General features: G+C 39.9%; 1 protein-coding gene across 4 annotated transcripts in view; it reads left to right on the forward strand.

The window, feature by feature from the left end:
- The window catches only part of COL4A6 (collagen type IV alpha 6 chain), a 144194-nt gene that overhangs the window by 26757 nt on the left and 91250 nt on the right, over window positions 1-26187 (forward strand). For all 4 annotated transcript variants that reach the window (XM_064518155.1, XM_064518152.1, XM_064518153.1 and 1 more), the window contains exon 4: window positions 25945-26028. In XM_064518155.1, the coding sequence (XP_064374225.1) occupies window positions 25945-26028 (84 nt within the window). The remainder of the gene's footprint in view (window positions 1-25944; window positions 26029-26187) is intronic.

The raw sequence follows: 26187 nt of genomic DNA on the forward strand, positions 1-26187 counted from the left end.
TACCTTGTCTTTATATTAAAATTCTGTGTAGAAATGAGCAGCATGTGTAGTCTGGTAGTTCCAGTTTTGGAGTAGCATCTGTAGTCCTTCCACACCATGGTTTAGTCTTGTGTGACCACTAGATTGGAGCATGTATTTGCAGTGTCTGCTTCCCATAAATTACTTGTAGTTGCTGAGCCCTTGCAAGCATGCTATAAGGCTTAGCACAGTGACTTCCTTAGCATGTTTGTTCAGTTGTTTTGTGTGTCAGATCTGCTCCCTTCTCTACGTAGCTTTGGTATGGATTGAAATGAAATGTAAAGTTTTTCATAGTATGAGTAGAAATTAACCCTCGCTGGGGTTAAAAACACCTGATCTTGAGAACCCAGTAGCTGTGGACCTTTCCAGGGTAGGAGATGATCTGGAAATCCCAAAGGCCAGGGAGCAGCAGTGTAACAAATACAAGAGACAATGAATGAGATGGAAAATTTTTTGTTCTGTGATCACTGATGAGAGAGAAAAAGGAAACAAGGAGCCAAGCTTGTAAAACATCTTTCCTATAATGAGTATGTTTGCAGAGGTCTCCTAGGTTTTAAATCCAGAGGTCCTCTCTTGCTGCATATAAACATGAAGATACCTGCAAAAAGGCTAGTGGTAATGATTGTTCCCTGTACATAGCTTTAAAATGCAGGCTGTATGGAAAATTTTCTGGAGTGTTTTATATATAGATAACTAGATATAGATGTATGGTTGCTGATCAAGGAAAATTTCTGGTGCCTACATCAGAGGCTTTGCCTACATCTGGATGTAGGGTTGGGTGCACAGTATAAAATACTCCCCCAAGATATAGTGTACACTCAGTCACTGGAAAAAATGCCATTTGGACTTGCCTGAGAAGGACATTGTGGTAGCAAGCCCAATCTTGCCTCTGTCGGAGTCAACTAGAAGTTTCCATTGGCTTCAGTAAACACAGTATTCACAAGTACTTGCAAGTCTTTAGTGAGGTCAGATTCTTTGCCCCTTGTGCCAGTGCACCCAGCAAAGAAAAAGACTGATCCTGTGAAGAGTTAGAGTCCATTAAATTTAGGGAGCTAGATACAATTGATTATTTAAATTCAAACCTTGTATCCATAATATCCTGTGAGACGCAGTTTGATGTTGCCCTTAATCCACTCTAACCATGGGTTGCCATCACAAGGGGTGGTCCTGCTCGGTCCGCCATCCTAATGATGGTTTCCTGCCTCTCTTGTGTTGGATCAGGTTATCACAGGGTGAGCTGGATGAGCTTGCTGCTCTGACAAAACTAGGCCCTCCTGAGGATCTGACTGACCACAGTCGGTAGAGATGGGAATGGGGAAGGAGAAAAGATGGAGAAAGGAATCTGTAAGCCTGGGAATGAGACTTCAGGCTGGAGCCTGCAGTTCAGTGGAATTAACATGAAATCACGGCTACTTTTATGAGTAAAGGTTATCAAATTCCACTCAGCAGAGTGAGGGGACCAAGTCTGCTAGAACTGTGGCAGTGAAGATACCCTTCAATACTGTTGTGGCAGCTCTGTTTTGCCTCTCATGTTTGAGGGCTAAGATAACACTGGTTTCTAGTTGCATCAGGTTGAGACAAGCCTAGATGTATGTACTATAAGTTTTGTAGTTGTTTAAAGGTTGTTCTAAGTAATCTACCAAAAAACATTCCATCCTTTCAATATCTTTTCATTGACCCTGTTACTTAAACTTCAGATAGAGGAAATATGAATTATAGCAATATGCGTTGATGTAGTTTGGTTGGGAAAGATGGAAAGAATAGTTCAACGTACATTCATGCTTTCTTTTTTTTTCTTTTTCTTTTTTTTTTTTTTTTAAGTGATACCTACTTTCCAGTCACTTCATGTCAGGGCAAATACACCATGACTTCAGCAGGGAGTACATTAGTAAGTTTCCTAAAGCAAATGAGTAGGTTGCAGAAACTTTAACCTCAAAGTACTGTACAAATAAAGAGGGCCCCTCGAACAAACATGCTTTTTCTGGCTGGTGCCACTGAAACCAGGTGGTGCTGTGTATGTTTATCTCATAGATGATACTGCAGCAGAAATACCCAACTGATGTGCAACATAGGTTGAGGCTAGCAGGATGCTGTCAGGCATGAGAGAGATCTACTGCCCTTTCTCATTGTTTCTCGATATGCCACCTTTGGAGCATACTGCAGTGCCTGTATTGTATTTTAGGTGTCCTCGCAGCCAGGACCAGGAGACTCAGTCTGATCAGTTTGTCTCACAGATTGTCTTGTTGATCATCTGTCTCACAGTTGTTGGCAAGAAGGTAGAGGACCCCTGGATGCCTTTGAGAAGCATGACTACTGTGAAGGTTCTTACTCCCATCATATGTAAATGGCAGTAAAAGATGCTCTTGTGACTTCTCACTGAAGCAAGGCTGCTTGGTTGTGTATCCTGGCAAAACCATAGTTTTCAAAGTTATATTTTGCAGCTATTCACAATTATTTGTTTCAGCTGAAGAAGGCGTTTTCAATTTTTTCCCATAAAAACTGCTCCAAGAAATTCTTCATAATTACTACGTTCTGTTCCATGGTTAGCTATTCTATTTGTGGTGAATGTTTCTTTGGGACCTTTCAAAGGGAAAGGTCTCTATAAATAGTTGTTACATTCACAACTGGCTTTCATTCTAGAGAGTATCTGAAAGGTTGCTGGGCTATACTGTTGCCTGCCTCTGCCACTCTGAATGACTGGTAAGCATGCTGAGAGAGAAAAATATATTTACATGTATAGGTAATTAAAGATATGTGATAGTATGTATAATCTGTTGTGAAGGGCATTTGAATTCTTTCTTGAGTGGGGCTTTTAAGCGATAAAGGAATTCAGAAGTAAATTGTTGAGAATGCCTAAAATTCCTGTATTTTAGTAAAGTTCTTGTTCAATTATTTGTTCTCCTGAAAGTTGTTCTCCACCTCAGTGCGTTGTGAGCTCACATGAGCAGTCCTTTTTCCTTTTGCATATTCCAGGTCACTTACATTAACTTGAATAGAATTGAATACTCCTGACTTTTACCCAGAATGGTCCAGTGTGTATTTTAGTAGGCTCTTCTACTGAAACAGCCTGTCTGGGGTAGTGAATGTCTCTTATCTGTACTTGCTAGTTCTTGCATGTATTAATAATGCTGTACAAAGTGCAGTAATGAGGCATAGAGTGAGAAGCGTTCTTACTCTTACATACTGGCTTTCTGCGCTAGAATGGGTAAGGCTGGCTTTTACTTGGTTGGTAGGTCTGTAGTTATAACACAGTTTTATTTTTCCTCGCCAGATTAAAGGTTTTCAGCTTTTCCTGCTGCTTTTCCTCTATGCAGAGAACATTCACATTAAGAGTGAAAAACATGCCTTTTAAGAAATAGCTTATTTGGTGAAATTGATTTGAAACAGTTTTGGCATCTTCAAGAATCTGAAACAGATTCTGTGGCTGGTTGTTTACTATAATGGTAATAATAAAAATTATGAATTCTGGTAGAGAAAATTTCCTAGAGGTTTCACAGGTTTCCTGAAGGTGAAACACTCTAACCCAGAACTGTCTGTATACGACAAGCCCTGAAAGGAGATCCTCTGCCTTGTGTACATTTAGTGTTGCCTCATCCATCTATAGCTGAAATATAAAAGAACTAGGCAAGGAGGGAGGCTGAGGAGACTGACTAAAATGTGTTCATTGACAGAAAACACCTGGTTTGTTCAAAACATGGGTGAGGCCCGTTGTGAGCTGTGGTCTGTAACTATAACCCGCAAGATAATGGCCAGGTCCATCTGTAGGTAAATGACTGCTGTAATCGCAGCTCTGGGATTCACACCCATTGAGGGCACAGGCTGGTGAAATCATCTTACAAGCAAGTGTGTTCGATTTTAAGTTATCTAAATAACTGTGTCAAGAAGGTTCATTCTTACTGGACAGGACAAAGTATAAATTCTTTCAACTCCTACATTTTCAGAAGTTCCAGGAAATAAGGAACTTCTAACTTAGTTTGGGTATATCTCTTTTCCAGATCTAAACTTTCACAGTGTTTAACTCTTCCTGCTTGGCCCTTCCAAAAGGCTGTGTAATGGGAGAGAGACAGCCCTCTATCTGCATTGTAGGAGGAATCTATTGCACAGCCTGCGGGCACTCAGTGGCAGGTGCTAGACAGATTTACCGCTAACAACCAAAAGCCTTGTCTGTGCTAAGGGCTGTTCAACTCAAATAAAATTAGCCATCCTTGGTCTACCAAGTGCTTCACATTGGAATAAGAGGAGCTAACATGAAGGAGAAAGGCACTGAGAAGCTGGACGTATCTAGCTTTTTGAAAAAAGTAGTGTTAATACCTCAGAAGGGTTTGCTTTGCTTGGCCCTAACTGCATCATGTGATGGAGAAGTACAATTGTACCAGGCAGATTGCTGCAGCAATATTGTGGAGGGAGAAGAGCCTCAGCATCGTGCTTGGGTCATCCCAAGGCTGGGTCTTCCAAGGATCATGAAAGGAGCATAGAAAATCTCTTTGGAAAGCAGAGATATAAAACTGAAATTAAAAGCAAAGGCAGACTGCTGTGACCAGCAGCGGTCTTGAAATAGTCTCCTAGACTGCAATGCATGTAAATATTACTAAGGCTGTTCTGATGGCTAGGGCAGAACTGGTTTTGGGTAATTCAGTGCATCTCTGCAAATTTTCTCTGTCAGTTCAGGAGGAAAGGTTTATTTTCTCAGCCTAATCTTCTTGATTCTCCACAAAATTTCTCCAGATTTTCTTCTTTAGGATAGCATATCATCCTGGAGGCCACCCCTTTGCCTAATGGCTATAGGATCAGAATTCTTAAGTGTGTTATGTTGGAAGCTGTGTAGACCCTGCCAGTGGCAGGGTTACAAAAATGGTGATTTTTATTGTGCTGTATGCTGTTGCTTTTTTGGGCAGGATTGGAGATGGGGGGAAAGTTCAACAGTGTCATGTTAATATGTTCCAAAATCAAATCAATTTGTGCAAGGCAAGTTTACAGCATGCCTTTTTTCCTTAACAAAAAAAAAAAAAAAAAAAAAAAACTCACTGACAAATAATCTGAAAGAACCCAATATCTTAATAAGCTGTTGTCCCTCTGTCTGCTGGGGTGTTCTGAAAGGGACCATTGTTCCCAGGTTTCAAGGTGGGCTCATTGACTTTCATGTTGCTATGGAACCAGCATGTTTTTCTTCCTGAATGATACTTGCTAGTAATCTCAGAAGCTTTCTCAGCAAATTAGCACAGGTGATTTGTGAGTGGCTGGACTGGACTAAAGGCCAGTGAAGGACCTACTTGATTAATGAGATGAAGAAATAAAAGGAGTGAAAAGAACGTCCTGGGATAAGCATTGGTTGAAAGAGTGGTGATAGATAAACAGAGATGCTGATAACTCCCAGTTTCTTCTACATAACACAGAAAGATTGATGTTGGATTTACATGATGGTAGGCTTAAATACAAGTAAAGTTCTTTTAAAACTTTAAAATCCGCAACAGTGCTATGGAGCTAACTAGATGAATAAGAGAGACATACTTTTGGTTGTAATTCATGACTCACACAGTTAAAAGGAAGATGATACTCACTTGGTTAACAGAACCTGTGTATGTATTTGTACGTTTTCCTCCATATCTATGAATATACTGTCTCAAAGAACAGGGTTTAGAAACTGAGATGAAATAGATTTTTTTCCAAAAAATGCTGATTCAGCGAACTCAAGGGCTTTGAGGGAATGGATCAATTTTTGTTGATCTTTTGTACAGGAAATTATAAATGTTTTGATAAAATCAAAACATTTTGCATCTAGTTCTGTCATTAGAACTTTCATGTTTAGATACTGAAATAAAGATTGGATGATTTCCTAAAAGATGCATTCTAGTTCAAACAGGAATTAAATTAGGAAATAGTACAAGATGATCACAGAAGTCCTGATTTTGTAACACTTGTATAGGATACATCTGATCCTGGAATTGGGATTCATCTGGGCTGAGGCCAGGCTGGTCTAGTATGGCCAGCTTTGAGCCGGGGCTGATGAGCTTGCTTAGGCCCAGGCTGACTCCTGTGATTCCATGCAGGAGTTATTGTGCTGCATTTGCCAGCAGTCTGGTTGTCACAGAGTTTAGAGATGGGGTGGCACGATGTGAAGACAGGATGCTGGCTTGCTTACAGTGGAGCTTCAAGCCAGTAGACCAACCTACTGGGAAATGAAGTGTGGCATCACTTTGAATGAATCTGCTTAGGTCCCGCAAAGCTGCCCAGCTCTGGTTCAGTGCTGGCAATGACTTGGGTCAGCTCTGTGCTGTCGGGGTGGGTGAAACCAGTATATCGTGATAGTATTATGGTTCTAAATGAAAATGCTTAGGTGCTGGTACTGTTATGATATTGGTGATACTAGTGCCAACATTGACAGAGTGTGGGTGTGTGTCATCTACCCCTCCTGTAACGTGGAAGGGGAGAGGCTGGAAGTGAGCTAGTGCTTCCTTTCTTCTCCTAGGCCAGCAGTGCCAGTCTTTCCAGAACAGAACGTGCTTGAGGAGAGCAAGTGGAGTCACAGGCAAAAGGTTCAATGGAAAAGTCAGTCTGTCTCCTCAGGAGAAATACAGGAGGAGGTGAGAGTCCTGACAGTGGTCTACATGGCAGTCTCCTCCATAAAGCGAGGTCTTCCAGTAATGAATCGTGTGCCTTTCTCCACCTTCCCTAGCGTGGGGGCACAGGGAGAGAGAAGGAGCATTCCTCTGTTCCCAACTACGTGTGGCACTGCCTATTGCTAAGCCTATACCTAATGCACTGTCCTCTGACACAGCAACCAGCAGGGCTATCTGATGTGTTCAGTGAAGGTGGCTGGTGGAGCTGGAGCTTTACATATTCAGGCTATTTGTGCTCCTGGGAGTGAGGTGAGCATAGCAGCCGCACAGAGAATGCTTTCTTTGACTCTCTGCTTTTTATTCCCTTATACAGCCATGCAAGCTTAGTCGCAATTTGGCACTTAATAAAAAGTGGTGATTTTTTTTCAAGCATGTCTTGTTAGACACAATTTTTGTAGGTTGTGATATAGTCCTTGAATTGCTGCATGTGTTCCTCTCTCATTATATCTCTACAGGTTGCTCAGTGCTTTGTAGGACTGGGCCCAGATGGGCCCAGTGTCAGCAGGAATAGTTGCTTTTTCTGTCTAGCATTTCTCTGTCAGTGATATCAGTTGGAAATATCCGAGTCTGTTGTTCCAAGAACATCTGTTGTTTCATACCACTAACCATGGTATTTTTCAACCAGAGCCAGTGCAAAAGTTAGAATCCAGTTTACCAATTAAGGAAAAAATGGAGTAGTCTTTTCTTAAAATAGAACAGCCAACTTGAAATAGTCATTAACCAAAAGGAAGTTGGGTTCTTTCTGGTCCATGGTCACATGTTTTGCATTAACTTGTTTTCTGGTTAAAATTTTGTAATCTTCTCCCTTTCGGTGTCTAAAAGATTCACACTAAAAGGACAAAGGACAACAACGAAGCAGGCTATACAGAAACACGTAGTAGGAATTAGTCACCAATATAGAATAAAATTGTTCTTCCCTTAATCTTTCCACCTACATTTGCCCTAAGTATTATTTGTACCAAAAAAGAAAAAAAAGTGCTTAAGTTGGCAATGTCTTTGCTAAAAGGTGTTTGGAGTAGAGGGGGCATTAATTTCTCAGAAGACACTTCTGTGCCTAGCTAGTATGTTGCACAACCAGACACTAAATTTTTTGTTCATAGCACCAATCTTCATGCTTCCAGTCTTTTTGATGCATTCTTGGGTGTGTTTTTCTAAGTGATAATGTTCAAGGTTGGATATTAAATGACCAGGAATGTTCCAGTAATGTGCTTTCTGCACTGCATATATAGCACTTCTCAGTGCTCCATGTCTGAGGTAGATCATCCATTCTCACACAGTGCCTGACAGGTAAATAAGAAAACTTCAGGATATTTTGAAAGCTTAAGATGAGTTTGTTGTGTTATTGCTTCTGTAAGATACTACACTATGATAGCGTACATGTGTACTATGATACTTACGCTATGATGGTGCCATTTCTGAGCATTAAATCTTTTTATTTTTTAGCAGAAATTATTTTGAATATGGTGGTAACTGCCTCCTAAATGAAAAGCCTTACCTTATAAGCCCTCCATGTTTGAGAAATTTTGCTCACCCATAATAATGCAGTCAATCCCAAGGCACTGCTTAGGAGAGAAGATTTATAGAGGCAGGACATAAGAGGTTAATTTCAGTGAAATTTTATCATTTTTATCACTGCTATATTGGCTTTCCTGTTCAGGTTACATCTGTCCGTTATCAGCTCTAGTGGGTTTCAGGAAAGATACAGAGCAGGGTTATGCCTTAAACAGACTAAATGTGTTCTTACAGGGTAACTTTCTTGTTTTAACAGCTTCTGTAAACGTATTTACTTGCTTGGACTTCCAGGATCAAATCCTTGTTTATCCTTGCCCATTTCTCTACATTAATTGGTTAAGACTTTTTGCTTGCTTTTACTTCCTGAGCTGCTGCTTTTTGTCATCCACCAATATGAGATGCTGAATTAGCCCTAGCAGTGTGTCCTTTAGTTAGGCAGTGCTGGATCCAGTAGGTGTATGGGCATTAGAGGGTTAAGCATTTTAACAAGTCACCATTTCAAACAGTTGCTTGCAAGGGTACACACCTATTGATAAAGATCTATGCCTTTGGCAAAAAGGGGTTCTGGAGATTATATTAAGTAGATGTTTCAGCTTTAAATTGCATCAGACTCCCAAATCTAATTTTGTAGACAGTTTTGGTCTGTCTGAGGACAGATTTTCCTTTGTATGGTTTAGTAAAGGCTAAACAGTGTCTGTGTGTGTGTGTGTGTGTGTGTGTGTTTGTATATTTTTGGGTGATGGTAGGGAACAGGACCCAAAACCCCATCGGATTTATTTTCAATCCTAAGAAGCTCATGAATGATTTTAAGTGCTAGTTATCAAAGGTATCTAATTACACAAATTTTTCTCACACTGATAGTGTGTCCAGATGTAATGCATTAAATATCTCCATCAGTAAAGAGGACTGCATTGATGACTTTAATGTATTTTTAATTTTTAAAGATACATGGAAAAGTTCAGTGAAACCTGTAGGATTAATCCATTCAATGATGCTGGTTTTCATTTTTTCTAATTTTTATCAAGTTCTGTGGCAAACTATAAATCTGAAAGTTGATGTTGCATATGCTTACTGTATGACTTTTTTGTGTGTGTATGACAGTCTGGTAAGAATAGTCTTTTTTTTCAATCTTCCCCCCCACACACATAAAATAATACAGGAAGTGAATATTCTAAAAAATACATGTTACATGTCTAGAGAAAGAAAACCAATAGCTAAAAATTCTTGTATTGTTGTTAAACTGTGGAGTTCTGATAGTGATGTCTCAAAGGAGCACCTCTCCTAATTTTTTTTTGCTGTTGCTAAAAATAGCTTTTTTGTGTGTCATTCTCTCCTCTCCTTATCCACTGCTCGCTAATCATAAAATTTATTTTTGTGTGTTTTGTAATACATCATTCTAAAGCTAATAATCCTGCTTAGTAACCTAGATATGTGTTAAACATTAGGATATTTGTAAATAGAATGATACATTTATTCTGACAGTTTTAAGTTTTATCCTTTTTTGGTTTCCTAAGTAGAAATGTTTGTGGCACACATTTTCTCAGATTTAATCAGTACCTCTTCCTCAGCAAACATACTCTCACCCTGTCAAAATACTGCATCAAGCCAAAACCTCCTCTGATCTATTTAATCTAGATAAATGTTATAAAGGGATTTTGTCTCTTCCCGTTCCAGACAGGTAAGATTATCTTTAACAGTGATTGTTCGTTTTCTCTTGGCAGAAGCTTTCAACATCCACAGTTGATGAATAGACATCTGCTCTGTTTGAAAGTGTTACTTGAAATTAAATAGTCCAAACAGTAAATTAAATAAACACATGAGTATACAATGGAATTACTTAAGTTTCCCTTGACATTTTGTAGTTGTTTACTTCAGTTTATATTTTCTCCCTTCCTCACTTCTCCTTTTTCAGTGTCGGTAGAAAGGAGAATCAGCATGATGGCCATGGACTTTTCCTAGATGTGGAATACGTCCTTTTTTGGCTTCTTAGGTTGCTGTCTAATTCATATCTGGTTTAGCCCTGTAGTAATGTACTCACTGGGTAGACTGGAGAGAAACCCTTGAGCAAATCTGTTCTGCTCTGTGTGAAGCGCTTGGCTGGCTGATTTACCACAAAGGGTTGTTTTACCAGGAAAGGACCGTTTGTTTGCCCTCTCTTGCAAGGTGAAAACCTGAGTGAGAAGAGCAGCCCAGAAAATTGATGTATACCAACAGCCGTAATATTAAATACAGCTTCCTGCTGTGCACGATATGTGCTTTATGAAAGTATGATGAAAGAGGAGTTATTCTGTAGTGAGAAAACTGCTGATTGATTTTATGTCTCAGAGACTCCCTAGACACTTAACAGTCTTCAAAGTCTTGAGCAATGGTCCTAAATTCTGGACCACACCATTATGTTCCTGCTGCACACAAATCTAGCCAAACTTAAAGGTAGGACCTGGGAACCTCTTCCTGGGGGCTATGCGTTTGCTGCTCTGCAGAGCAGAAAGCAAGCACAGAAAAACACGCTTTCATGCAGAGGTTCCTGTGCAAATTTGGCTTGTCCCCTTCTCTGAATTTCAGGAGCCCGGGATGAGGCCCCCACAGAGGTGTTTTATGACAGCAAAGCTAGAATAGGGGAATTGAGAAGAGTAGAGCTGACTCTCTAAAAGCAACTCAGAAGTACTCTGCTGGTGGGTAGGGAGGGAATAGACTTGGGTCACAGCTCTATTTCCTGTTGGTGGGTAGTATTGGAAAGGGGGTTTGTTTTTGTTGTTAGAAAGTACTGAATTCCCAGCCTTGTGTCCTCCAGCCCCTCACTGTTCTTCTTCACTGCCTGCTTGGGAGCTGCTCTGGCTCTTCCCTGCACTCCTTCATCCTTGCCATTTGTAAAGGGATGTGACTTGCTTTGGCTTGTTTCCAGCTGATGGACTCTCAGTTTTGTTTGCTCAGATGGGTTTGAAAAACCTCCTTGGAACATTCTGTTGCTGGGAAGCGCGACTCAGGTACGGCTTGATGGGCCACAGGGAGCTGCTGAGTTAGAGGGAAGCTGGGCAGCTTTCTCTCTAGAAAACCTGCCTGGTCTCTTTTCTTCCTAGCTTTTTGGCAGCTCGGGTCTCCAGACTCCTGGCTTCATAGGCTGCTGAAACCAGAGCTCCTGGGGCTTGCTGCAGCATAAGAAAGATGTGCTCTGAATTCTTTTTCCAATATTGAAAAAAACGCATTTTTTTCTATCCTGAAATGACTTTCATTTTTCAGGAAATTTAAAATTTTCAAACTCTTGCTCCATATGGAATGAAAAAAATATCTGAAATGCAGTATTTCTAGTAGATAAGAATTTCACCTTCCCCATCCCCTTCCAGCTGTAACAGAGATGGCCTGTTTGAGAAATGGTTTGCAGGACTATGTTTGTAGAGGACTTTGAGATAAATGTGCTTATAGATAGGCTGTATTTAGAGACTTATGGTCATTATCATCATCATGATGGAAGGACTCATCAAAATCACTTTACTGTCTGCAACTGTCGTTAGAAAGGGGAATTATTTTAATAAAGCCATGTTTAATTGTATAAGTGTGCTCTCAGGGTGATATAGTCAATCTCAGAGGCATACTCATGGCTTCTTAAACATAATTTACTTTTCCTATTTTCTACCTATTGGTTACTCTTGTATTTCTGATATCTTTACAGTATTTGAAAATTCTTAATTACCAATTGTTTTATCCTCTCTTATGGTCTATATGGGAAAGTTCTGGACTTAAAAGGACACTTTGACTGTATTTGCTGCATGGTCAAGCCCTATATGAAACTTCTTTTGCTGAGTTGTAGGGTTGCAGAAGAACAACATGTCTAATTTTAGTTTATTATTATTTTTAATTCGCTTTCTCAGTCAGTTTAACGTGCATGCAGGAGTGTGTGCAATTTGAACGACATACTATAGTCACAGTTCATTATTTTTCATTTTAACATAAAGGAACTGATCTTCCACTGACCTTTATGCCCACACAAGACATTTGTAGATGACACAGCTGACCTGGTGGCATCTCATGTTTCTGACAAAGGCTAAATGACCAATCAAGATTGCAAAGTAGTCAATAGCCAAGAGTCAACCGTTGTACATTCTTGGGATAAATATGTATTTTGACCTGAAGATACTAGAAATCTGCCTGTGATAGTGTAACAGCTCCATAGACATACACCAAAAAGTGCTTACTACTGTAGTGCCCAAAGGTTAATTAACAAGGCCCATTGTGCAGTGTCAAAACCAAGCACTCTGGTAGCAGGCATTCTTTGCCCCCAAAAGAGAGAGATTTCACAATGATACTACTCTCTAAAATATTTTGAGGGAAGAGCACATAGTGCTTCCCTAGCTTCTTTTGTGATTTTATTAACTCAGAACACACAATGTGCATGTTGCTTTCCAGGGTCAATGTAGTAGTCTCCACGAGATGACTTTATGAACCCCGTGCAGTGGGGTGCCTCGCTCTAGTGTTTGCGGTGGGTTTAGTCTGTTCTTGCTTCAGTCAGTGACAGAACCTCCAGGGACATCAGCGATGGCGTATCTGGACATACGCCAGGACAGGGTTGCTGGATCACAGAGTGCAAGGTGAACAGAGATTGAACAACTAAATGGGGAAAGAAAGCAAACAGGTGAAGCTATACGGATAGAGATTATAGAGTTAATCGTGTTGGGGCTATAAAAGATAGTCTTGCAACAGTTCCAGGAGATGAGTACATATGTTTTAATTTAGATAAGCTATAATTATGTAGCTGTCTTGGTCATTTTGATCCATTTGTAACTTGTGATATAGATCTCCTGTTTCAGAAATCAAATGAAAGGTTAAGTGAAAGAAAATGAGTTGGCCGAGTTGCTTATCTGTCCTATCCTATCCCAAAAAGAAGAATGAGTGACCTTGATTTAGAGATTGTGAGTGAACTGGAAAAGGTGGGTAACCTTCATGCCTGCGCACCATAATAGTCTGGTAACTAAACCATTTCTGCACATGGGAGTAGCTCTTAGTTGGTTCCACCCTGTCTGCAGCTGACGTGTATTGTCCTATTTTAAAAACTTAATCTGGGGTGGGTATATTAGTAACCTGAACAGACAAATGCCACAGCCATAACCATTGATTTGTGTTGCAGGCAGAGATAGTTGTTTATATATAAAATGGAAATGCCCAACCGATCTATGTATAACTTCCATTATTTATGACAGACCCTCAGCAGCACTGATTTCTTGCTGTAGGAACTTTTTTTTAACGTATATCCAGTTCTGTAGTTCTCTCATAATGTAAGGGTAGGATATCAGAGTTTGTTAAGCAGTGTCTGTTGATGAGGTGACAAGGAATTTGAGTACTTTGAAATGCATTGTCTGAAACTATTTAGCGCAGATTTGAAATCACTAGTGCAGTTGATTAATAGGAGTGCTTGCATTCCCTCCCCATAATATGGATTTTTATATAATGAAAATTACTTTGAGAAAAAGGTATGGTGGTTGAAATTATCCTAGGCATTTTTATTATATACTATGCTGTGGGAAAGGATACAGGAGGGTTTTTATGTGCCTGTTCTGGAAACACTAGTGAAATAAAAATGGCTATTTCAGGAATCTTTTTGTCACTCTTATTGTGGAGCATTGTAGCTATCTATGTATCTAGGTATTTTCAGTGCTGTCTTTGGAAATATGCATATCTGGGTATTCAGTGCTGAGGGCAGCCTTTTCCTAATCCTGACAAGGAAGGAATCTTGAATATTTCAAACAGCTTATTTTGTCCTTTGGGCTAATCACACAAAATGTATGCAACATTCCAGCTAAAAGCTACTTGGCATATTTATTTAAAATGCAAGTGACAGTTAAGAGTGAGTTTCACACACTTCCCTCCCTGTGTTTTGGAGTAACACTGCTTCTGTTATGCTGTTAAAAGTATTTTGGTCTTTCTTAAGTTTAAGGAGTTGATTGTTCCTGAACGGGGAGTAGTACAATTTGCGCTTTCTTTCCATTATCACGTCCACAGTTATCCCTGACAGGGAAGAGCAGGCAGTTTTACTGCTTCGGTCACAGAGGACAGCCTGTGTGAGAGCTGCCTGGGGAGGTTGTCATCTTTTGTGCAGGAAGAGAGGTTATGCATACTTTTACTCTTTGCAGGATTGCTCTGTGCTCAGCTAAGTATCATAAGGCCCATTCCTTAGGCCACGTGCCTAAGTTGATTTCTTTTTAGCAAGGCATTCAGGCATGTTCTTTGCTCTCATTGCTGTCATTAGAATTAAGCGTGGATCTAAATGCTTTGTGGAATTGAGTCTTTCAGTGTTTTTTCACTGAAAATGTGTTTAACTATATAGCAATGTGGAGCCATGCTTTTGGGAAGGTTATGTTTTAACTGGGGAAATAGATTAAGGTAATATCTAGTAGATTCAGAGTATTGCTGATATATGTACTTTATGTGCACAAAGTTCAAACAAAGCAGAACTAGGTGAATTCTGACTATTTCTTTTGCTGCTAGTTCATTTACTTTGTTTAGAAGAGAAAAAAGAAAATCTAAAGGAAGAAAGCGACAAGAAGATCACTGGAACAAACAACTTGCTTTTGCACAAGGTTGGTGATGTCCTCAGGAAGGAGGAGTTACCCAAGTTGTTAGTATTGCTTTGACAATACCTTAAAGGATATAAAGCAAGGGAAAAGGAGCCTGACCTGAACTGGTTGAAGTATTTTGTGTTCAGGTGCTCATTTTACAACTCTCCCCTCTCAGTTTTAGGCAACATTTTGATGCTGGCTGAGTTAGCTGAACCTGTAGAAGTCTGTACTAAGCTGAGTGCAAAAATGGCTCAAAAGTCACTGTTCTTGAGAGACTCTGCTCATTTTGACAGCTTTGTACTTCCCTGTGCTCTTCCCACTCTTCAGTCTTATCCCATGAGGTAGATCAAGCATCCGTACACCAGCTGTCTCCCACACATAAGGCTACATTGACCTCTAGTGTAACTCCACCATGGTAAACACTTACATCAGAGATTTTCTCCCTGACTCAAATCCAAAAGATTCAGAGAGAGATTAGTAGTTAGCTTTGGAGTGGAAGGTTGGATGTGGTTCCCTCCCTCTCCTCTCAATCCATCACCATCCTGTCAAGCGCATCACTGAAAGTGCAGCCAGTTTCTACCATAAAGAATTTCCTCAGTTTTTATTTCGAAAATTTGATCATTGTTTGCTTGTCAGCTCTAGAACTTTCCTCTTAAAAAAACCCAGACATTTTACAGCAGATGCTTTTGGGGAATGATACATTTGAAAATAAAATGCAAATAAAAAATTGCTGCCGTGTTTTCAAAGTTGGTGGTCTGTGTTGACTGTAGAATTGGAGGATGAATCATGATGGACTCATTCCAGCTTATTTCTAGTACAGGTTTTCCTGATAAGTACTATCAACCTTCCCTTGACTTTCAGTGAAGATTTTTCTCCTATAGTATTTGTAATGGTTAGAATTGTTTCCAAGAGGAAGGAGCGAAGTCACTTTCAGGGCCAATGCTTGTCCGCTGACCAGCTGTATCTGGAATGAATGCAAACGTGAAAATGCGGTGTAATTATACATGAGGAATTGTTGCATTCACCTCAGTTATGTATGCCTCTGAATAAGCATTTTAGTTGAAAGGGGTGAAGTTACTCAAGATGCTATTTTCCTGTTTTCTGTTGTGGTTAAAAAATAGCTTTTTGTATTCAAAACCCAAAACCTTTCCATCTGAGGAAAAAAATCTCTTCACTGGGTAACTTCTCATGCAACAGTACTATGTAGCTAAGTTGTTCTAGATGATGTCAGGTGTAAAAATATAGGCTTGAAAATCTCACTTGGTCATGGATAGATCAAGCTACATCCTTACAAAATATACTGAATGCCAGATTTCCCTCACCTTTAAAGAAAGAAAACTTTCAGTTTACCATGGACAGGGAATGGTTAATTTTATGGTGACTTGGCAGAAAAGTCTTCTACAAGATTATAATTAAGTCTGAGATTTTTTTTTTTTTTGAAAATGAAACATTATGTTACTTGCATATGCTGCATAGTTATTGAAATTTGTGCTCCTGTTTTGACAGCTGATAAGGAGAATCGAGGCAGCTTTAAAAATAGCTTTAAAAGGTGTGGTAATATGGGACCTGATAACAGTTCAGCTGCAACACTGGAAGTTTCAGCCATTTGGAGAAAAAAAATAATGGAGGCTTTTCAAAAAATTCACATTTCATCTAGAACTACACAGTTTTTTGCAAGGTAAAATCACAAATGGAAGGGTTGCTTGAATTATTTCATCCTTTCAGTTGAATGATTAAATGCACTACTCATGAAAACTTGATTTCAAGCTATAAGCATATATTTAAAAAACTTTGTATATCAGGGGAACATTTAAGGATAAAGTGAGAAGCTGTCTGAAAGCAGGTTATTTGATGGAAAAGTGCACTCTCTCTGTTGTGAGGTGGTAGTGGGTTTTATTTTTTTTTTCCAAGATCTACGGCTTTTAGTTGGTTTGCTCGTGTTGTTCATAAAGGTTTGGATTGGCTGATGGTTACATATATCATACATATACACTGTACAATTTCATAAGGCCCATCTCCTTTAGCTGTGCTATCAATACTTTTGTAATATCCAAAATATCAATCTATTTATCACTTTTAGTACAAAAATTATCTGCTCTAGTTGGCTGTGTGTGTTGGATTTAGCCAGAGTGTCATGCTCTTGTGCGAGGCTTATGATGCTGTTGGAAAGGTACACACTTGGTAAATAGCTGTGCTAAATGGTGCAAATAATGCAGGTATCTCTGATTTTGGAATCATTATGTGTGGTCTTGTTCTATAGCTTATAGCTTTGTGAGGTTGCAGAAGTAGGACAGTTTTTTTCCTGCATAATTTGGCATTTGCCCTGCTTTGGTAGAGAGTGGTGTAAAGAAAGCAGATTCTTTGCTAATATGGTTGGTGTTTTTCAGTGTTATGTACTGCAACAATATGTGAAAGTGCTCTTAAAATTCACTTTCAGGTAAATTTCGCATTGTCCCTTTGCATACAAACGGATGTATTTTGGGATGCATAAACAATACCAATGGACAGTGTCTTTATAAATTATAGCAACAAACTGACTGTGCCATTCTTTTTCCCTGAAGTGAGACTGAGAGTCCTCTGCAAGCGGCTTTCCCTGCTATGGGGTGCAGTAGTTCTCCTGTTCCTTGCAGTTGACACTGCTGCGTTTGCCTGATACTGGATCCTGTGGCTATCCCGAGTGCTGCCCATGCACTGGCTTAAGTGAGACTAATGCAGAGAACTCCCTCCCGCCCCTGAAGGGTGCAGGGAGTGAAAATCTCTTTCCCCTGCACTCCCTTCCTCACTTCCACCCAGAGCTCTGCAAGAGACCAGCACATACCTACCACTAGTGCAGTTCCATGGGCGCGTGTGAGGAGTGCCCACACCCACATACACATTCTTTATGCCTGGCTAAATTTCATCTATTAAGGAATACCTCGTGAATTTCAAAAAGAAAACGAAACAAAAAACCAAAAGCTCTTACACAAATGTATATCGGTACTATATAAAGGTGATAAAAGATTGAATAGGCTCTTTCATCTCTCTAATAGGCTATGCAGTTGTTCTTGCTTTAGAATAACAAGGATCTCTGACAGGCATCCTAAAGACCACAAAATGTTCTCTGTGTGGATGCGGTCTTTAAAGGAATTAGTGTAGTAACCAGTGTTTTATAATCCTTGTCATAATACTGAGTATTTAAAAATCGATAGTTATAACTTGAATAAAATTCATCATCACTCTCAAATATGAAGTGGTTGCTCCAGTTTGCTGAGCTGCTTAGGTGTTGGCTGGAGTAACTGCAGGGTCCTTAAAGCCAGGCAGCTGCCGGGCCTTGGGCCTCGCAGCATGGCGAGAGCAGCTCCGGGCCGAGGCGGGGGCTGTGCTCGGGGCTTCCCAGCCAGCAGCAGAGACCTTGGCAGGCACGAGTAAAGAGGCACTCCTTGTGTGTAGCTGCTAGGATGAAGCTTTTGATTTTTCTCAACTATGTGGAGCTATTTGGAATTTTGTTACTCTTATTTTCAGATGATGTAATCACCCTTTCTCTGCTTATGTATTTTCTAACCCACTAACAAGTGGAAATGAGGCCTATGGCACTTTGTATGCCTTTTTTGCACAAATATAATAGTTTAGATGGTATACTTGGCAGCCGTCTTACACAAATCCTGGGAACCCTTTACTCCCTTCATAGTCTGCAAACTCTATCCCCAAACTCCATTCAACTAATGATGAATCCTTGTTTCCTTAAAAAATGTGAGCAAGTTAACCTTACTGTTTGAAAAGCATCAGATCATTTTTTGCTGTTTGCAAGAAATGCAAGAATTAGCCTTTAAAATTTATTTTATTTCATTTTAAATTAAATTTTCGATGCAACAGCACTCCTTTCTCACCCACAGGATTGAAAGGAGGGAGTAGGTATGGGGGTAGAATTTGACTCAGTCAGAATTTTTCATTAATTTCTCTAGGGCCAGGACTTTCTCCAAGCTTTGTAACCTGATGTGTCATTTGAATTGGAGGAAGGTTAGCTTCTATTAGTAACTTTCATTTAGTCTCAGCTGCCAGTTAAGATGTTTGCCAGCTCTACGAATTGAATGAAAATGTTTGAGGAAATTGGTTTACCAAAGAAGTCAGTGAACCCTGAAATAAATTAGTATCTTAGCTACAAATTCACATTTAATAGCTTCATTTGAAAGGCCTTTTGTGCCGTAAAAAGATAAGCTTGTGGCTTTGTGTTGTGTCCTTGCTCATGTAGGCCGTAAATAAACTGGCTTTAAGTACATGTTCATTGACTGATAGGCTATTCAGAAAAAGGATGCAGAGCTTTGTGGAATCCTGTCAACAAAACTGAAAAATATCAGAAGACAGAGTGGTTCAGAGCCAGATCCTAGTCTATTAACGTCAGATAATCAGTATGTGACGTTCCTGTTGCTGTACTGTTTGGAAGCCATCGATTTCCATTGGGATTGTAAGAGGAATAAGGGGGTTCTCGGGCTGAGAGAAGGGCTTTCAGTCTGGCTTTACATGCTGCTATGAGTTAGTATTTAAACTGTATAGATTGTTACTTTTGAATGTGTGTTTTTTACACTTCTAATCCTATTGGAGTCAATGCAAAATGTTTTTCCAGGCTTGACACAATTTGATGCCAATTTTTAATGTAGCAAGTTTTAGGAGAAAAAAAAATGCTCTCCGGTTTTAAAAAATGGAGACTTTGAGGACAGTTTCCACCAAACTTTATTTCATGAAGTCAGCTTTTTTCACTGGATAGGATGCTTTTCTTTCTAGCCGCTTTTGCTGCTAGTGGCTGGAGTGGGGCTGAGCAAGGAGGTGCCGCTTTGCCATGGAAAGTTTCAGCGACAAAGGTGAAGGGGCAGCTTACCACCGAGGCCCGTCTCCCACTGTGACTGGCCGCTGTGTCGTATCCATCTCCTTTGAAAAGGATTAGCAGTTTATGAAAAATGTTAAGTCTCTTGCCTTTGTAACTGGGAGGATGTTGCCCTCTGCTTAAAACCCTCCTAATTTCCTCCTACATATATTTATGGAAGTTTATACATGCTTTTGTGCCAGTATTGTCCTTTCTTCTAACCGGTTAGCATCAGGTAGCCCAGCATTCAGTCCCTGGCAGTCACCCGTGGTGCTGTTTTATATGCTCTTGCCATAAAGAGATCTCTCTGCTGACATACCTTCTCAGCTACTGACGGTCAGAGGCGTAAAATGCTCCTGAGCAGCAGAACAGTATCCAGAACATTGTTTTTAATAAAGTCCTTCAACTTCTCTGGCATTTACCTTCCTGATGAAAGTATAGAGAACAATTGCATCACCTTCAAATCTCCATTTTGCTGGCCTGAATAAACCATGCTTTGTAGCAGGTAGGCTCTTAAATCATTTATCTGTGATCAGAGGGATTTTCAAGCTCTGTGCCTGTGCAGGGCTCATCTTTCTTGAAAGCAGGTGACAAAAACTACACAGTATTCCAGCTGAAATTTTACTCATGCTTTGTACCGTGTACCTCAATACCACTGAAGTCACTTGCTCTCTCTAAAGCCTGTACAGCTACAACTGGTACTATGCTGTAGCCTAAAGAAGACAAAGGAGGCCGTAGGTGTCAATGAGACCTATTGCTCAGAGGCTTGCATCCTCCTTTTGTTCGTTAGTTACTTTTGTTAGTTATTTCCTCTTGATCTGCCATGTACCCTCACTTTATGGTAGAAATTCCTGTCACTGCTTCCTGGCCATGACCTTGCTCTCTGTACTGCTCAGAAAAACTGAGCAGACAGGGAAAGTCAGGGTTCGGTGCATCTCGCTAGAGGAAAGCTGAAATGAGTTCAGGTGCCTGATGTTCTCCGTGGGAATCATTTGTTTGTATTTTAATTTTGTCTGATGTTTTGTTGACATGATTAATTTTATTCTCACCTGTTGGGTACTTCACTGCCAAACAAATCCCAACAACTGTTTTCATACAATCTAACTGGCAAGCCTGTCAGTTTATTCCTGCTCTGTGACACTTCGCATGTTAGGAAGAGTTACTGAATGCATTTGCTGTATGACGTACTGCTGGGTCATACTGCCATTTCTGAGTACAGAGGTTGCTGTGGTTCCTAGTTTATCAATCTTTTTCAAGGACTTTTAGCTCTGGAGAATTCCTTGCAAGTCACTAAGGCAGCTTTGCGCTTACATATGCTTAGCAGAGCAGAGACTGACATGCCAGTTTCCGAAAGAAGAACTGATCGTGTGCATAAATGTTTTCAGAATTGGGCTCTAAGTTCTGTAATGCGATTAAAAGAATCACAGACAAAGAAAACGTTATAAAGAATTTAATTCTTAAAAGCTAGAAAAGTTAAAAAAGGGTGCGGTTAACACAGCAGCATTACTTAGCTCATGCAGTAAACAGGGATATTATGTTTCATTAGAGATTTTTCACTGTGACATTTTACCAGGCTGTTTGAATGTCTGGTACTGTAAATATAATTTCTTTATTAGTCATCAGCAGATAATAGGACCCTGAACTGTATGGAAAATGTTTTACTTGTAGCTTCCAGAAGTTTTCATTATGTGCCATTTCCAGCATTTTATTGTGACATTTCTATTAGGATTTTATTCTGGTCAAGAGTGGTCCTTCACTGGAGTCGGGAAGTTAGTGGAAATAAGTCTTGGGAAAAAAGTTTTATCCTTGCCATTTTTCCTTAGACAAGGCTAAGATCCTTCCACTTTCTGTTTTGTTATCATCATCTTTTCCTTATCATCTTTTTTCCTCTTTGTTTTGCCCACTGGCATGCTCTTCTTTCAGTGTACGTTACTTGCATCCTGCAATTTTGCATGCTGATAGACTGTTTCTTTTCTAAAGATTTCCAACTTACTTTCCCATTATAGCCACTGCTCCTTGAACTTCCTCATGCTAAAGATAGAGTTATGTTGTTTTCACCTTTCTGCTGTCCTTTCTCAACACATGCCCTCATCACATTCCTCTGCTGGGTTGTGGGTTCCCCTTCCTGGTTGATTCAAATGCTGTGCTCAGACAGTAGCTCTCAACTCTTCTGCAATGTGGTCGTTAGGTACAGTGTAGAAGATTTAAGGCAAAATTGGGCCCTACCCTTGCCTCTGAACCATGCTTCATGGAAATCTCTTGCTGAAGCCCTGTGTTAGTTGGTTTACTCCCCCCCTGTGCTGCAGGTACAATTTTCTGTGGATTTGCAGACAAGGCCCTCAACATCATATGCAGGTACTGTGTGGTGCTGCGCGGTGCTATGGAAGAGCTGGAGCGAGTCCGAGGCTGGGACACCTCTTATGGCATCACAGCTGTTAGGTTTCTTTACTCTTTTTGGCCCCCCTCCAGAGCAGGCTGAAGTCAATGGAAAGATTCAAATGGCAGTCCATCTGCACCATAAATGCTTGATGGAGATACACCAGAAGCAGCAGAGGAGAATTGCTCTTAAACTGGCACTTGTTTCTGGATGTCTTTTAAAAATAGTTTCTCACTCATATAAATACTTCTAAAATAATATATTTTTCCTACATTACGATGCTAGTAATATTTATATAAGCCTGAAATAGCCCAATTAAAATCAGTACGTGTGTTACTCATTTGTATTATAGCTATTTAAATTTCAGAGACTGTATATTTTTCAACAAAGAAAACTATTTTATGTTTTCTGTTTTAAAAACCTTGGTTTGTTTCTAACCAACACAATTAAAATAGTTTAATTCATTTCTGTTATAATTGGTGGTGGGTTTACCCTACTATAACTGATATCTTCATTTCCTTACTTCCTTGTTGTTTCCGAGGAACCATGCTTGTCAGTCTGAAATAAGATATCACAGAGCAGTTGGAAATATCCCTTCCCTGAATACATGCACAGACCAAGCATGAAGCGCCCATGCTTACACATATCTATAAATGTTCAAATGACCTATGAGTTTGTACATTTGAGATTTTTTTTGAATGGAAAAACATATTGAACTGCTTCAGAAGAGAACACTGTGCTCTAGAATGCTGTATGCAGCCTTTAGACTTGTATACATAAATATTATGTACATGGCAGTTTGCTATTTCAGTAGCCTTGGAGTGTCTGATGTCAACTACTTCCCCTAAATAAAATACTTCTGACATATAACACCTGTTTTGGAGCCAACTGGCTTTGGTTTGCTTCCTTTCCAAATACTTTCATTCACAAGTGAGCAAAATGACTCCTCATGCTTTGAAAGGGAACCTAGACCTACAGCGGGAACACACTATTTTATATAAAACATGGGCATATTTTCAGTTTTTAATAAACCTCAATGAGAGTTCAGTCGAATTCCCAATAAAGTCAATGGAAAGATGACTTTTGACCTCAGTGGGAGTTTGACTAGAACCATCTATATTAGAGACAGTGCTGTGGGGAGCAGCGCAAGCAGCGGTATGGGGAGTCCTGCTTGGTTTTGGCCAGCTCTCCAGGCCCCGCTGGGAAGGACCTGTTTGCCCCCAGAGCCTGGGCATTTCTAACAGGGTGGGCTTCAGGGCTCTGAGCGCGCAGCTACTGCAAGGGAGTGTCCTTCGAGGAATCCAAACCTGTAATGAGATAGTTTGTCTTGCATAACTCCCTCGTGGGAGGAAAGCAGAATTCACAGAACTACGGGAGCTGAAAGCTCATGCAAAATACTTGGAACAAAGAATAACCTGGAAAAGAGATATATCGGAAGCTAAAATCTTTGAAAAATTTAAGACTGGGTTGAATAGGCATCTGAGAAGGCACAATCTGATTCCCCCACGGCATAAAGCTATCTGCTGAGAGTGTAATATATGATTAAGTGTCAGGAGCAGAGGTATTCGCTGGCTGGAAATGAGTCCAAATTCTTACTGCAGGATATGCGTATAGTCATGCCAAAAGGTGTTTCGTGGTGCATTTCACTCTTAGGTCCTCCCAGAATCAGATCATAAAGTTTTATTTCTGCTTGTGGTCAGAAGTGTCTGTTAAGATGGACCGTTTTTTAAGTACCGAACCCTTGCCAGCGTACAGAAGTGCCCCTTCCCATTGCAAATTCATACTGTTCATTCCTCATCTGAGCAGACAGCTTGGAGCTGTTCTTACTGCCAGGCATATATCTTCTAGATGCAAATTTTGTGCTCTTTGTTTGTTTCTTTGTTTTTACCTTCGTTGCATTAAGCCCACTTTTATTTGCTGCTGCGTAAGGTCAGAAGCCCCGGCATTTCATTTCATGTTATGGTGGCTCGCTCACAATATATTGCCCTCTCTCTATTCTGCTCAAGTATTGTGATACCAGGTTCCTACCATAGGATGTTAATGAGTAGTCCAAAAGCCCCATGTCTGCAGGGGTCTCTTCTGAACAAAATTACCAAAAAAATGTACCAAATTACTGTTTGCTTGGTGGTCCCCCCCCCCACTTGATGTCTCTTAGAGTTGCTCGAAGGTTGTTAAGACTGTTTGGCAGCAAGGGATAATAATCCCTCAGGCTAGGGAAGCATGGGAGGTTGGATTTAAGGCTTTTGGTTAATATCTGTTCATCTGTCCACACTGCTTTAAAAACAGAGGTGTGTTAAATTTGCAAATCAGTGTGAACATCAGGTTTTTAAATGAACAGATTTTTTGTTTATCTACCTTTAGCAGAAAAGGTATCAAGTGATGTTAGACGAATTTTCTATAACACATCATAAAAATTACTTCCTTTGAGAAAGCTAATGTAAAGAAGAGGTTCAAAGGCGCATGAGAAACTTGCATGAGTTGGCTTTCATTTTTCATGTTCCTCACCTGGCAGATGTCAGGAAATTTTTACGGCTTTAAAAATATGTTCTGTGAATGCTTTTAGTAAGGAAGTGTTCAATTCTAGTCCAGGCTTGTTTCAGCCCGTAGTTTGGTCACCTTGAGATAGGGATCTTATATCTGTATTTCATTCAGAATTTCAAAACCTCGGGACTGTACCAGAGCACAGTTGACAGGGAAAGAAAGTTTCCTTAGAGAGGGATGGTCTTTATGAGTGGCTGCACGGCACTTTCTTTCTGGGGCTGGTATGGAGTTGTCAGCAGTCCTGTATTTCAAGTCTGTTGAGTGCAGGCGGGAGTAGCTGAAACTCTAAACTCATGTGGTTGACTTCCATCTAGTGTCACAATCCGTGTTTTATTTGGAAATTAAATTACTCATATAGAAACTTCAGATTTACATAAATATTCTAATTATCCTTGAAATAACTAATACTAGTATAGTAGATTGAGAATTAAGTTTAAATCCAAACCTACTGATATTTGAAAATAAGAGCCTACGCTCTGCCCTGGAAAGATGCTGCTTCTTGCTATCCTTTCTTGTTCTTTGGTCATTTTGTGCAGGTCCTTCCTTATGTAAATCTACCTCCATGGTAGGATATGCATATGGGATCAAGGACACGAAGTGTGTGTGTGTGTGCGCTCGCGTGTGTGTGCGCATGCGCGCATATTGACGAAGAGGAATTAAGAGCAGACCACTGTCTCTAGAGCAACAGCAGTTGTGTGTGACAGGCTTTTATTCGTTATGGAAGTAGTCACTAGAAGAAAAAGCGTAAATGCAATATTATTTCTTTCCCCCCAAAAATCTAGCATCAGTTGCCCTAAATGAAACAGATAACATTTTGAGGCCTGAGTGGGTAGGACTGTACAGAGTACACTATCTAAGGTCATTTTTTGGTTGAAACTGTCTCGGTTGAATGGTTTTGTAAATGTGTCTGTATGATATATTTTCAGATATACAGATATTCATGTCCACTCGTACATTTATATTTCTTACTGTCTTCCTTACACATCTCCTCTTAGTTAAAAAAAGCCACATTCTCTAACCCAGTAGTTTTTCTGATTTTGGTCGCTCAGGGGCTGTAGCTTGTCCCTGGTGGAAGCGTGCAAGAATCAGAAAGTAAATTTGTCTTGGTATTTCTCATGATGTAGAGGTATTTGGGCATGCAGGATGGCTAAGGCACAAGTTCTGATTATTGGTAATGATCCTAATCTAACAGCAGATTCAATATCTAAAAACATCATCTAGTTTTGTGAACTTTGGTAACCCTAAAAAGCACTCAGCACCTTGCAGAATAGTGCCAACTTCTGTAGATTCACCTGTCCTCTATGTATTTATAAACCAATTTTTTCTGTCTGCTTGGTGCTTCTGAAACAGAGCCAATTATGGAGAAGCATAATTTAAGCGTATTTTGCCATTTATTTCCCTACAAACTCACACGATAAATATAATGAAATTAGAGCATTTAAACTAAGGAAGATATTCAACTGACTTTTTTTTTTTTTTTTTTTTTTTTAACAGGGTGGAAAGAAATCTTACAGTGGGCCATGTGGGGGCCGTGATTGCAGTGCTGGGTGCAAATGTTTTCCAGAGAAGGGAGCGCGGGTAAGTTGGCTTTCGTTCATACACTAATATAACCAGTCCTTGTGTGTCTTACCAATCTTTTTTAAAAAACAAAATGAAAAGTAGGTGAATATATGTAAATCTCAATCTAATCATCTCATGAAACAAGAGAAGTGATGAAGACCAGCTGCACTGGAAATG

This window comes from Dromaius novaehollandiae, chromosome 11, assembly GCF_036370855.1.
Source record: "Dromaius novaehollandiae isolate bDroNov1 chromosome 11, bDroNov1.hap1, whole genome shotgun sequence".
NCBI lineage: Eukaryota > Metazoa > Chordata > Aves > Casuariiformes > Dromaiidae > Dromaius > Dromaius novaehollandiae.